Source organism: Hippichthys cyanospilos, chromosome 10, assembly GCF_059441005.1.
Source record: "Hippichthys cyanospilos isolate Australia breed blue-spotted pipefish chromosome 10, RoL_Hcya_1.0, whole genome shotgun sequence".
Lineage (NCBI taxonomy): Eukaryota > Metazoa > Chordata > Actinopteri > Syngnathiformes > Syngnathidae > Hippichthys > Hippichthys cyanospilos.
The window spans coordinates 1618126-1629920 of record NC_142378.1 but is presented as its reverse complement, the minus strand read 5'-3'; the positions used below and the strand labels follow the sequence as shown (position 1 = coordinate 1629920).

General features: G+C 39.7%; 2 protein-coding genes across 3 annotated transcripts; both read right to left on the bottom strand.

Moving 5' to 3' along the window:
* Nucleotides 1-192: 192 nt before the first annotated feature.
* agxta (alanine--glyoxylate aminotransferase a) lies at nt 193-4740 on the bottom strand. Of its 2 annotated transcripts, XM_088425667.1 has the most exons (12): nt 4524-4668; nt 3365-3568; nt 3090-3282; nt 2139-2203; nt 1970-2070; nt 1834-1904; nt 1593-1677; nt 1361-1459; nt 1213-1282; nt 1023-1118; nt 753-881; nt 193-407 (listed from the first exon to the last, which is right to left on the bottom strand). In XM_088425667.1, exons 3-12 carry the CDS (start codon nt 3277-3279, stop codon nt 300-302), a joined length of 1014 nt encoding a protein of 337 aa, XP_088281793.1. In that variant the 5' UTR covers nt 3280-3282; nt 3365-3568; nt 4524-4668; the 3' UTR covers nt 193-299. The 2 variants fall into 2 exon arrangements, with proteins under 2 accessions (XP_088281793.1, XP_088281794.1); XM_088425668.1 differs by lacking the exon at nt 3365-3568 and having other exon boundaries at nt 4524-4740.
* Nucleotides 4741-5325: 585 nt separating this feature from the next.
* Nucleotides 5326-11057, bottom strand: LOC148416528 (allantoinase, mitochondrial). The gene is made up of 11 exons (XM_088425915.1): nt 10855-11057; nt 10231-10382; nt 9778-9892; nt 9529-9675; nt 8779-8824; nt 8319-8412; nt 7670-7856; nt 6748-6886; nt 6383-6555; nt 6192-6224; nt 5326-5836 (listed from the first exon to the last, which is right to left on the bottom strand). Exons 1-11 carry the CDS (start codon nt 10996-10998, stop codon nt 5684-5686), a joined length of 1383 nt encoding a protein of 460 aa, XP_088282041.1. The 5' UTR covers nt 10999-11057; the 3' UTR covers nt 5326-5683.
* Nucleotides 11058-11795: the final 738 nt, after the last annotated feature.

Below are 11795 nucleotides of genomic sequence, written 5' to 3'. Positions count from 1 at the left end.
CTTTTTTTCTTAAATGTGAGATGAGTTTCTGCTTCATGTGTGTTCATAATTTAACAGTTTCATTTTTTTTTTTTTTTTATCTCTGGAACATACGGGCAAATTTCAGCTAGACAAAATATGTTGTTCCACAATGTTACCACTTAGTTACCTCACTTTTGTTGGAATAAGTTAACACAATGAAAAGTAAATAACAAGATGTTTATCATTTTATTGAAAAAAAAACTTTTATTCAAACAAGATTTCAGCGATGACACCAAATTGTCAGTGACAGAGCAAATTTCTTTTTCTAATCCTAACACTCAGACTTTGCTCTTGTGACAGTGCGTCAGCGCATCCTTCAGAGCCGCCAGCACCATGTCGGCGTTTGAAACGCTGCTGTTGCATCCCATCAGCCCAACACGAAGCACCTGTAACGGACAACATGTTGAATTGCAAAGTGGCACGCTAGCTAGATAGGTTAGATAGTTATGTGGGTATCTAAATAGGTTGCCAAGGAAGTACAAAATTACAGTATTTGACACCAGTTTGCATGTTGATAGATATGCTTGCCATATAGGCAAGGAGTTAGCAAAAAAAGGTAGCTGACATGCTAAGCAGACAGGTATGCAACTACCTCTTTATCTTGGTTGCTACGTAGGTAATTTGCTAACTAAATAGCTATGTGGGTAGCAGGTTCTTTTATCAGAAAACTCAATAAGAGAACAGTTTGTCAGGTTTTTAGCTCGATAACTAGGAAACGGTTGGCACGCTACCATGCCAGCGGTTGGTCCAAGCCCCCCGGAAATCTCCAAGTTATGCGTCTTCATTACGTAGGTTGTGATCTCCTTCCAGTCGTATTCGTGCGGCGTCACGATTGTGGTCACCGTCGGCAACCTCGCCGCCTTTTGTAGGAGGATTCATATTCGAAATTAGAACAATTACAACTGTATTATTTTCTCTCTATTGAATTATGTTAATACAATACACACAATAGTAATGTATAGTACTACATTCCATTCACTTCAAAGTGACAAAAGATTCACCTTATTTTCCACTAAGAGTTTAAGTCCCATACGCTCCAAACCAGAGTGAAAATACTCAACAACTTCCTTGTGTCTTTCCCAGGAATGTTCCAGACCCTACCGAGCAACAGATTATTAGATACAACGCAACCCTCGCTATTAAATGCGTCCTGCGAGTGTTTGAACCTTTTAAATGATTATTCAGCCTCACCTCTTCCACCAGAATGGCCAGGCTCTCTCTGAGGGAGTAAAAAGCAGAGACAGGGCCCGTGTGGTGGTAGCTGAGCATGAGACAAAGAGTTAATTAATCCCTGAAAATATTCCTGCTTTGAAACAGTTTATTTGAATTCTTACTGTACATTGGGGTGGCTTTGCCGTCGCATCCCCAGTAGTTGGACAGCCAGCTCAGGTCCAAGAAGAACGACACCGGCTTGGTTCTACGGTTGAATATTTTATGACTGTGGGCAAAATCGGTAGTACAACAGCATTGTAAATTATATCTGACAATGTTTACATTCTGGGGATCTAAATTTTCTTTCTAAATTTATACTATAACACACTTGAAACTTTGGCTTGCTTTTGAGGTCTCACCATGCTCGCTCACTAAAAGATATTGGTGCTGTTCCTGGTGGGGCATTCAGAACCTTCTGAGAACCCGTGTACAGGATGTCGATCTCTAAACATGGTCCATAGAGAGATAGAGACTTCACACTTACAATATTTACACTATAATGATGTGTTAATTGCTTTGCAGCGCATGAGTGATAGCTTGATGTATCACTGATGTTTTTTTTAATCAATATTTCTCGTCATCGCAAAAGTCTCGCCACACCCTGTTGGTCCATGTAAACTGGAGCTCCGCCTATTGATGCCACAGAGTCCACCAGAAACAAACAGTCATACCTGTCGGCGCACAAGAGTAATAGTTACTATTCTTTTACAACTGCTTTAGTTCTTCTCAATCTTACTTGTGGCACAGTTGTCCGATGCCGTCCAGCGGGTGTAGGACGCCAGTGGACGATTCTCCGTGTGCCAGGAAAAGCAGCGCAGGCCGATGTTTGATTAATGCCTGTGAAAGACACGGCAATTATTTGACTTTATTGACTTTTTACCTTGTTGGCGTGAGCGTTCTTTTACTTGCTCGATTTCTGCATTGGTGAAGAATCCACCAGGCTGCACAACAATAGTGTTAACCAAAGCACCTGTTAGGTTAAGAAAAAAACAAAAACACTATTGTGGCTGTTTGTTTGGCTTCAGCTACCTAACTAGCTAATATTAGCTATCTTGTATGTCAACACGGTGCAACAAGGTCATGGGGAAATTGATTAAATCATTATCAGACTGAATTTCAGCAAAATATATTGGAATAGTCACATTTTGAGATGGAACTGCACCATTTGGCATCTTGGAACGGGATTCAAGCATTTTAAATGTATTCATGCTAGCTAACATTAGCTTGCTGATGTCATAATTGTATGATGAGATTTTGCGAAAAACAATAAACACTCATCTCAACAGACAGCAGTGGAGAAAAAAGTTAACAGGCGAGTGTTGTGATTTAGCGACATCTGGTGGTGAACGCACGAAACAATATTATAAAAGCTCACAAAGTTCAAATGCATGCAAAAACACATCAATAGTGATTTTTTGGGGGGGAAATGATCATAGATGTAGTCATTTGTAATCATATTACATATGTCGCTTCTACCTAACAGGAGGTTAATATTTTTTGCTGCCATTTTAACCCTTTCAACAAATGTAAACATATGTTTGTGATTGTACAAGGAAACATGGATGAAGTGATCAAATATTTTGCTGGGCATTAGCAAAGGACTAAAATTCACAAGCAAATTATAAGGTGTAACTGCAGTATCTGGTGCCTTTGGATTGGGTTGTAAGAATTGTTTTCATCCTAACGAGCTAAAATTAGCTTGCATATGTCATGATGTGGCAAGATCATAGGCACAAATATTTTGAATAAAAACAAACCTTAGCGCCCTAAAAATTGTAATGATGTTGTAAGTGTGATGCTGGTGACAAGTAAATAAGTAAATAACTGCTAACAACTTAGCTAACGCTAACAATTACCTATCCTCTCCGCCATGTCCGCCGCCCGCTCTCCCCAGATGCCGTTGACGGCCACAAGCACTCTGTCGCCGGCCTCCACTGCATTGAAGATGGCGCACTCCATGGCGGTGTGGCCCGTGCCACTCACCGCTAAAGTCACCGGGTTCCGAGTCTGGAACATGTACTGTATCCCGCTACGGATATCAGCCATTATCTGTAAAGAAACAACATTAGGAGTTTCTAGCTGGTCCCACAACACTCAACAGATCATCAAGAAGTCCCAACAGAGACTGTACTTTCTGCGAAGACTGAAGAAATTTGGCATGTCAGCAAAGATTCTCAACAATTTTTACAGATGTCCAATCCAAAGTGTCCCCTCCACCTCCATCACAGTCTGGTACGGCAACAGCACTGCACCAGGCTCTCCAGCGTGTGATCAAGACCTCACAGCGCATCTGTGGAGCAGCCTTACCCTCACTGCACCCTTACACGCCAGAGTTCTGCGGAGGACACGCAACCTCATCAAGGACAAGACACACCCACAAAACAATGCGTTTGAACTGCTGCCATCAGGCAGAAGCTACAGGAGCCTGAGGGCCAGGAATGTCAGGCTGGCAAACAGCCACTAATCTGCCTCTTACTGCATGCATAAATAGTATTTGACACTAATATTTTGCACTATATGATGTTTTGCACTATATTATTTGCACCACTGTTTTTGCTTTTTGTTTTATTGCTATTTATTTAATTGCTCGATTATGGAATGTAGTCTGCTCAGGGAGTGAACAGAATAAGAATTTCATTGTGTGGCATAGTAATCCTACATGTATGACAATAACACTCTTGAATCTTGAATTTTGTAATTCAATGTATGGAGTAACTTGCTCTTTGCGTACAAAACCACTATGTCGGTCTTTTATTTACCATAGTACCAGAATCTTGGCATTGCTGTCATGCTGTAACTTCAAGAGAGGCATCCCGCTAAACCAACAACCCCAGAAAACACGAGATATCTTTTACGATATCAATCCACTTGATGTGATTATATTTAATGTGATGATTACCTAACAGTTGAGTAATAATCCAGTTCGACCAGTATGCTTGTTTTCTTTCCTGTTGTGCTGCATTGAATGAACGATTACCATGAAGACAAATAACTTGTTTAAAAGCAATGAGGTGTAAATATAAGACTGTGTAGCAGCAATCTGTAATTATTACTGTAAACACAACCTGTGTTGTATGACTACTTCAAAGACACAATTTTTTGATCAGAACTTTTTCAGACCCTTGGAAGACGAGCTTGAGCCCTAGCATTCATGTAAAATGGATATTTTTAAATAAACAAATATGGGTCACGATACAGTAGTTTCTTTAAAAACCCCATCCATGTATTTTTCTGCCAAATAAAGACAATCGATCATTTTTTTTACTGTTGTTTAGCTTAGCTTAGTTTACCTCAAATGTCTCCGGATGCATATGCCCAATAACGGGATTGGCTCCGGCCTGCAAAATGCGCGGCGGAACGTTGGAGGGTCCGGGTCCAAACATGCGGCGGTGCTGAGGAACCGTCAGAGGGGCCCGCAGACGTTGAGGCGGCGGCACCGCAAGAGAGGACATGTCGACAGACGCGCGGATAGCTGTGTGAACTCCACCCAGACTGCAAGGCACTGAGTTTTCCAACTTTGCGTTTGTGCCAATGTCAACATTCTTAGCTCGTCCGGGTTAATCATTAACAAATGACTCGGCACTTTTCTTTTTTCTTTTTTTTGGTTAAGCTTTGTTATATGATCCAATCAAGTTGAAACTAATCACTGTCGTTCATACATTAAATGGTTTTATATTTGTACGAATAAACACGCTCTACGGACGCCATTAGGAACACAGCAATCCCTATGGCACCCAGTGCGAAACTACGATGCTAATTCTTATTACTTTGTTTTGCCATTTTACAAGTTACAAGAACTTAAGTATCCTCGTTTTTCGTAAAAAAAGTAATAAATGATTATACATTTGAAAAACTTGCGAATAAATGTGTTCTTAACGACCAACAGTATTTTGTAAATATAATCATAGGTCTAGCTTTTATAAAATGATATTACGTGGGGGGGTGGCACTCCTCCGGAGGCGGCCATGTCTGTTATAACTACGGACAATGGTAAATGGAGCGCCTCCTGCTGTACGTAATGAAAAACAGTTTAAATCTCACATATTGTCCCTTTAAAAAAAAAAACTCAAAGGAGCGACAATATACATATAACATGGTTTTAAATACTTTATATTCACTTTATTTTTCTTTAAATGAATACCAGTACAAGTACTCACTTCTTGAGTAGTCTCCAATAAAAATACAATTAAAACTTTTGATGCATAACCTTTTCTGAGAAAAAAAGGCAGACATTTATCAAAAATTTCATTCAAAGTTCATTCAGTAAATTGTTAGTTTTTTTACTCTTCTAATTTCTATTCCTCATTGTAAAACATATTTAAAGGCTTGAAATAATAAGTGGTATTGGAATTTTGTATCAGTACTCTCCCATCCCTATTGTTTGGTTATAATTTGGGGGGACATCAATATATCTTAAAAAATCTTGATTGAACTCCCTTGGCCTTCTTTTTCATGCGTCATCTTGAGGCGTGGTCCTCGGGGCTATGAGGAGGGTCTTCCCCAGGGGCTGTGGGCTGAAGGAGCCGTTGTGGTAGACCAGATGTCCCCTCACGATGGTGGACCTCACCACGCCACGGCGTGACACCCCCAGGTACGGCGTTATCTATGCGCACACGCACGATTTTGGAGTAGTGGACAAATAGCAAATAACATTTCTGAATAAACCTCATGCATCATCATAGCAATATTTTAGGCTCCACCCACTTGACTTTTTTTGAACCACAAAAACATTGTGTGATTGTCAAGCGGCCTGCTTTTATTTTGATATGTTTTTACTGTTGATCCATTTTTTTAAATAAGATGAATCAATAAAAAAATAATCCTTTTTTTGATTGATTTGTGCAAAGCAAGTAATAGAGAATGGCAGTAATAGAGAATGGCTCATTGTTGAGTGTAGCGTAGTCGTACATAGATATAGATGTTATATAAATGATGACGGCTTGTTAATAATCTCCTACCTTGTTCTTGTGATGTATGCCTTCTTCTTTAATCTGTAACACAAGCAAATGAAGATTTTACCCAACGTAAGCGCTTCATCACCCCATTGCGGTTCCTTCGAAAATGAATACTGTACAATTCGAAAAAAGTCAATAAGACAGTAAGAAATACATTTTTTTTCTTCTTCTCATCACTCAATCTTGATGCAAACCTCAAACTCTTTCTCAGGGTCCCAGATGACCAGGTCAGCATCGTAGCCCGGTGCCAGGCTGCCTTTTTGTTGACCGAGGCCGCACAGCTGCGCTGTGTTCTGACACAGCAGACGTACTGCGTCCCCTAACTGAAAGCCCTTCTGACTGGCTGAGCTCCAGAACAAAGGCAAACCTCACCAACGGGAGAGAAAAAGTCATAAATGTTTGCCATGTTATGAGACGGATTTATGACCTTTGAATTATTTATGACAACAATTAAGGAGTTATTTAGACAAAAAAAATGTTTTCAATCTTTTCAGGGGACTTAAACGGGCGGTCAACTATTTTGCATTGCTTCTAAAGTGATATGTGTTAGTGGTATTACCAAACTGAAGAGAAGATATTCCACCCCAGGCCTGAGTAAAGTCTCCAGTATCCAGTTTTTTAAGGTCAGGTGTGCAGGGGGAGTGGTCCGACACCACCATGTCAATGTGGCCCGCCTTCAGCGCCGCCCACAACTGATCCTGCAGGGCAGGGCAATCATTCATGAAACCATTACAGACACAAACACACACGCGCACACATTTAATATCGTCACAGATTTTGAAATAAGTGACAGAAGCACCACATGAATGATAGATCATCTACTTTCCCTCTTGTAAGGTTCAAATGCTGATCATGTATGTGTATTGGAAATGATTAACAGAGCACAACATAGATTAAACACTAAAAATACATAAAGCCAGATGTTGAGGAATAGCAGAAAATGGGAAAAAGAAAAAGAGAAAGAATCATATTAAAAATGAGGAAAAGAAGGTCAACTGGAAAAAGTAGGACAGGAAAAGCGAAAAAGAGGAAGACAATGGCAAAAACAAATTAAAAAGAAGTAGAGAAAGAAGAGGAAATGAAGGGTAAGAAAAAGAGGAAGGAGGAAAACAAAGAAAAATGAATCTGATAAGAAAAAGTGATGAAGAGGTTATAAAGGAGGCTAAGAATAAGAAAGAAAAAGAGAAAAGTGGAAGCGTGAAAACTAGGGGAAAAAAACAAAAATAAGGAAGATGGTAAGGATAGTAAATATTATTTTAAGCTATCGGGATTTGTGATTGCTATTTTAGTTTATGTAGGTTTGTCTATATTTTTTTTTCCAGGAAATTTAATGTATCAAAAGTAATAATGGTACTGTTACTTGTTATCTGCATCAGTGACCACTCGAATTTCAGGAGGATGAGTAGAGTTGAAAATGAGGAAAACTGTGTTGTAAAAAAGGAGTGATATGAGGTGGAGTTAAAAGAGTGAAAAAAATAGACCTGGTTGCCAGCCGATCTGATGGGCGGGCAACATTTAAACTGTGTGGCCCCCACTGGTACGTTCTCTGCATTCAGGTTCAGGTAATGGTGGGTGGTCTCCACCGTCAGGGGGGCACCCCCATTTTTGGCTGCTTGGATGACGGGTAGCGCCTGGGCTGAAGACAAGTGGACCACATGGCAGCGCACCCTAAAGGAAAAAAAAAACTAAACACTGTAATATTATACGTTACCGCACGTACACCTGCACCTTACAAATCCTGCACAGTGCAGGAAAGCTGCTAAAGACATAATATTTGGCACTACATGATATCCTCAAACATATACAGTTTATTCTACTTCATCTACTACATAATATGCTCAAAATGTAAGTATATTCATGTATGAGAGGCTTATTATTATTTCCCTTTTGCTCTTACATTTTTTTTGCCTTCTTTATTATTTGCTCGAATAATAAAGTGAACAGAATAAGAATTTTATTGTGTAGTATTACCATGCATATGACAATAAAACTATTGAATCTTGAATACATTTAATATTGCAGTTCTTTGGTCACATGTTCCCAAACATTTTCTATGTAATTTTTATTGTGGTCTCTATAATCCAATAAATTAAAGTTCACTGTTTGTGGTTGTCACGGTGATGATCTCACTGGTATTCGGTGCAGAGTTGTACTACGCCGCGGATGGCCTCCACCTCCATAATGTCAGGTCTGGACTGCAGGAAGGTGTCATATTGCTGAGGGTCTGAGATGGACAACACAATAAGTCCATATAATCAAACATGAGGTTCAATGGTAATTACTAGATAGACATGTAGTGTGTTGCGAATTTGAGTGGTTGGTGGGTAGGTGACTTGATAAGTGGTTGAGATGCTAGCAAGATAGGATGCTACATAGCTAGCTAGAAAGTTAGTTGACATGCAAGCTAGACTAGATTGAGCAGTAGCTGAATTGGTTAAATACTGTAGCTTGGTACAAGAAGTGCCAGTTAGCCTTTTTGCTAGACACAGTAGCCTACATAAATGGTATGCTAGCTAGCTGATTAGGGATTATATAAATAGCATATAAGCTTTTTTCAAAATTAAAAGTATCGTAATAAATACAATTTTACCGCCATTGCTCTCACTGGTCTGTGGAACTTCCTTCTCAGCATGAAACTAAAGGGGACAAAAAAGATTTTGCTGGTAGACCTTCCGTTAAAAAAAAAAAAAAAAATAGTGATTTCATGCTCACTGTTTAAAATGTAAGTGTCATGTGTTCAGGGTGGATGGATAATGTGAATTGTATGTAAAACTGGAGCGTTGTGGTTGTGCTAGTTAGCTAAAGATAATGGCATGAAAAGCTAATGCTAACGTCTAAAATAGTGGTATCATGTGCTAACGTTAGCTGGCTAAAGCTAATCGTACATGTAAAAAAAGGTAGGGCTGTAGTTAGGCAACCTGGCTGAGTAGCATGATCATGTAAGGTAGCATAGGACACTACAGTACACTGAAAAAATAAAACAAACTTAAAAATATTAATCCATTAGAATCAAAATAGATCAATTTACAGTAATACAGTATTTTTAATTTGAATATCGGTTGTGTCTGTCTACTTCAATATTTTTAACACTTGTGTAGTACTACAACCATTTTTGGGTCATAATAAATAAGTGGTTGTGCCATGTTGAACTTTGACATGTTGCCACCATCTGGGTGAAATTTCAGCTTCTTTCAATGCTTCCCCTTTGAAGTGAAATGCCTTTGATGTAAACGAATAAACATCAATGGATTGGACAAAATACCAAACGGGTTAAGATAATGTTTTCCTTTTTCTGTGCATAGTACTGTAAGGCTTCCCTATCTGTGGTGCATTCATGTACCAGTAGGACACTTCCAGTTCCTCTCAGCTGCTCCATGGCAGCGTGCAGATCTTCATGGCTAACGTGAGGAAACTCGTCCACGCCGCTGTGGATCATGAAACACTTGAAGCCTGCCACTCCGGCCTGGATCATTGGCTGAAGTTCTAGCTTTAAGCAGACGTCGTAACACGATTGGCTCTATTTTTGTATTTCCATTTATGGCGAGCACAAGACAGGACTAATTGTTGTAAATTCGTAGCGCCTCCTTACTTGATTGCCGGGAATCACGCCACCCCAAAAGGCGGTGTCCACAAAGCATTTCCCCGTGGCCTCACGTAGCTTCTCCTGAAAATTAGCCAGCGTGGTGGTGGGAGGGATGCTATTTCTAGAACAAATGGGGAATATATTATGAGACTGGAAGGGTTACTTTGAGTAACAATCCATTTATGTTTTATTCATATTTTGCTTGTGGAATATGAATTAAGTTGCAAAGGTTTCTGTGATTATATTACTCTTGCTTGACTGGAATGACCAATCACCTCATGTAATGCGAGCTGCTCCTCCCGAGCCAGAAAACTAAGTATGATTTCTCTAGCAAGACTGTTAGCAATTAATCATTCAATCATGTGAGCTCTTCATGTGCAGAGCTATCTATTTAGCTAGCGTTTCAAATACCAACTTTCTATCCTACCAAAACAGACACGAAGCTGGTCGTCGACTCACAGAGGCATGTCCACAATGGTGGTGACACCGCCCGCCGCCGCCGCCCTGGTGGCCGTCCAGAACCCTTCCCAGGAGGTGCGTCCCGGCTCGTTGACGTGGACGTGACAGTCCACAATCCCTGGCATCACCACGCTATCGCCTACATCAAAGATCTGCAAACAACGGTTACCTGGTCACCTAGCCGTCACAGCCAAGTGAGCTACACTTGGCTAATTAGTCCTTCGTGCAACACTTTCTCATTTCTAATTTAATGACCGAGCTTGGTAAACTTTACAAATTGGTTTAAAAAATCCTTATCCGTCAAAAAAAAAAGGTGAAATACAGGCAACTCGGTTGCGAGAGAAGTAAGCCTACCATTAAATTATGCCAACACCATTAAGATAAAATGGCTGAAAAAAAAACTATCATGATAGATTCGCTGTTTGAACAAGAGAATCGGTCACATAATTACCCACTAGATTGGTCAGATTTGACTAAGTTTTTTGCTCAATCTGACCAATCTGTTTTTATCTCTACCTATATAGCTAAGCTATCAATTACCTATCCAGTTATAAAGCTATCAATCGACCTTCCTTTCTAGATGACCAGCAAGATTAAATTCTATTTTTAACCGTTTGGTCTTACCTCCACATTCTCTATAACTTCCTCACCGGGTAGCACTTGGTGGATTTTCCCATCCCGTATAAGGATGACAGCGGGCCCAACTTCTTGGTTACCCAGAAATACTCTGGTGCTCTTCACAGCCGACACAGTCGATCCTAACTCCATCGCAGCCGAAAATGAAAAAAACAAATTTCTCTTTTCCAGTCAAACCTGATCATGTGGCTTGTGTGCTTGCCAGCATCTAAAATGGTTCAAAGGATCAACGGCATTCCTGACTCATACCACCCTGTGACAACAATCAAATAATTCCAAACTAGAAAATGTAATGTTCCACTAAACACATTATACTCGATTACCAAGGCATGCTGCAGTCGCTACCCGGAATCAATCAACCAAGGGCTAATTGTATCAGTTTAATATTAACCAGAATACAGAAACAATGTTGCGTATATCATTGTCCTTCCTCCGCGTAACGTGGTTCAAGTCCGGCAATTTTGTGATGAACGGAACAATTATGTGGTTCAACAATTTCCATGTGGCTTGTGACAAATCTGCAGTCAGGAAACATAAAATTACTGGACCGAATTTGCTCTTAAACAGAAGTGTCCGATCCTTTTCATTTGGTGGCTGCATACAGAAAAATGAAAAGATACAGGAGGGACTTCAAAATTCCTTCATTTATTTATTACACACACTAAAATCAATCAAGGAGCAACTATATATTATTTATATTTTGTAGTCACAAATTAGCAAAGGGGAGAAAAACATCCCGCTCTGTACAAAGAAACACATAGTAATTAATCAAATTAACAACCGGAAATTGAAACCGGAAGTCGTACACATTGTTTCTCTACGATCGCACATAAGAATAATGTGGCTAAATATGTTTCAATTATACAATGTTATTGTTATTTCCTTTATTATTAGAAGAAGCAAAAACACATTTATAGGTAAAAAATGCA